General features: G+C 34.6%; 1 protein-coding gene across 1 annotated transcript; it reads right to left on the reverse strand.

Moving 5' to 3' along the window:
* Positions 1-510: 510 nt before the first annotated feature.
* On the reverse strand, positions 511-1,990 carry LOC120162994 (exosome complex component rrp40-like). The gene is made up of 5 exons (XM_039173030.1): positions 1,870-1,990; positions 1,284-1,356; positions 1,101-1,176; positions 929-1,019; positions 511-707 (listed from the first exon to the last, which is right to left on the reverse strand). Exons 2-5 carry the CDS (start codon positions 1,309-1,311, stop codon positions 588-590), a joined length of 315 nt encoding a protein of 104 aa, XP_039028961.1. The 5' UTR covers positions 1,312-1,356; positions 1,870-1,990; the 3' UTR covers positions 511-587.
* Between the last annotated feature and the right edge of the window lie 320 nt (positions 1,991-2,310).

The following is a 2,310-nucleotide window of genomic DNA, read 5'->3' on the forward strand; positions in this document are numbered from 1 at the left end:
ATATAGCTATAACTATCCTAAATATATAAGAGATAATTACAATATTATTTCAGATCAAATCAAAAATTTTATCCTATATACGATCCAACTCGACCACGTCTTTCAAAAATATTCTATCCAATCCGACTTGAATTCAAATTTTCAAAAAAAAATCAAAAGTTTAACTGTTGCACCTCAAAATTATCGTTTTGAATCTTAAATTAGATTATCTCTCGTTAGACTTCCCCGTTTAAAAATAAATGTTCTTTGAATCATAGTTTATGATAATACAAAGTTCAGTAGAAGAATACTAAATAAAGTACAATAAATTCCAACATTTCAAAGATTTTACATTCATGATTGTTACTGAACATGGTCAAATGACTTTCACCTTCTCATCTTTTCCCCGTTACATTTTGGTTGTTCCGTTAGCAACGCAACGATCAATGAGTATGTATGCCCATCAAATCATATAGCTACATGAAAAAACACTCAGATTTATGCCGGTGCCAATAAAATAAATCGAAAATCGGACTGAAATGATTCGAGAAAGACGGACCATTCTCCATAGATCTCGAGTTATCCATAGAACTTCACAACCAACTTCATCACTGAATGTTCTTGAGCAAATTCTCCACCATAATTATCTGTTGTGCTGTGCTCAGAGACTCTGAGTTCATGATTGCATTAGCAACAACAACAATGGTGTCTGGAGAGGCAGCATTCACCTTCAATAAAGCACCAACATTAAAGTAGTCTTAGTGTTGCAGAAATTTTGATTCGAGTTATAATTTCTAGTCTGTAGAAAAGAAAAATCAGTGGCTTAAAAAGTGACTGAATGCGTTTTACATTTGAATTGATGAGGGAAAGGAACCGTAGCATGTTAAAAAGAAAAAGGCAAGATACAGCTTAACCAACTGCAATAAAATTACTAACTCAAGGATCATACCCAAACCCGACCGTTTAAGCCAACAGCTATTTCAAAGGAGAGTTTCTTGCCAAGAGCCTCAAGAACCGGACAAGTTGGCGGACTTAACAGCCTGTAAAACCAGAAAGAGAGAGCTAAGACGGGCAATGATAAAAATAGAAAGTCAAGTATTTCAACTATAGAGCGGACTAACTTTCTTGATAAGCCAGTTGAAGTTTCAAACATGTATCCATCTTTGAGGGGGCCAAATTCTGCAGCTTTTCCACTGGCCATACAAAACAGATTTTAAAGGTAGCATCCATACGGAAATAAGACAATTACAAGAAGAAGAAAAAAAGACATTTCTTGGTGCAAATATAAGGGCATGTTGACTAACCATCAGTGCAGGACAATTCAGGGTTCATGCCAAAGTTCGCCTTCACAACCCGAAGTTAAAGAAGAGTACCAACCTGTAAAGAAAAGAATTATAAACAAACATGCGTGACTGAGCAAGATACCGCATTAATAATTGCAAACATGTGCACACAAAATTCGGAAAATAAACCAATTTCTAGTTTGTAACTTGAAGAATTGCGAGAATTAATCTCAGAACATTGTTGGCAAGTTATGCATTAGTGCACAAAGAAAGGAAATTCAGTTGAAATATGACATTTGCATAAATAATCACTATGACACTCTGATTTATGCCATCTAGAATTTTGATAAGTTACACAAAAATCAATGAATCAGTGATGCTGTATCATGAACACAGAAGGTCCAAGGTCAAACAAGATAACTAGGCTTGTTTTCCTCAGCAAATAATGTTCCTCCAGAAGGTACAATCCAAACAATCCCGTTGAAATAAGATTGAATTATGAAAAGATTCCACTAATGTGTGTCCAAGAGTTAATATGGCATAAGAACATCTCGATGGACTGCAGTGGCTTGTAATAATTAACAAACATGGAACATAAGATCCATACCTCAAACTTTGGTATATTCCTCCTGGTCCCCCCTTCAAATGCAAGCACAGGCAAAAAGGCCAAAGCAGGTCCTTCGATGTCAATCAGAAAATACTGGAAGGAAGAAGGTACAATAAAATAATGTTGGTGAACATCGGTAAAAATGGCAGCGGCCATGGAGAAACCTGAAAACTGTTTCGGGATGAAAGCTTTATCTTTTTCTTCAGAGATTCAAAGCGTCAAACAGGTAAAGACTAAGAGAGAAAGAATTGAGATAACGAAAGGGAATTTCTGAAAAGGGTCCAACATTATTAATAGTATCATCAAACTTTTATTTATTAAAAAGGAAACGTTAAATTATCAAATTAGTGGGAAAAAGTACTTTTTACTTTTGTTCTTTATATTCTCTTTGCAAATGTGATTAGAAATATTAGATTTGAAGGGTAAAATTATTTTGATAAT

This window comes from Hibiscus syriacus, unplaced genomic scaffold (assembly GCF_006381635.1).
Source record: "Hibiscus syriacus cultivar Baekdansim isolate YM2019G1 unplaced genomic scaffold, ASM638163v2 tig00111427_pilon, whole genome shotgun sequence".
NCBI lineage: Eukaryota > Viridiplantae > Streptophyta > Magnoliopsida > Malvales > Malvaceae > Hibiscus > Hibiscus syriacus.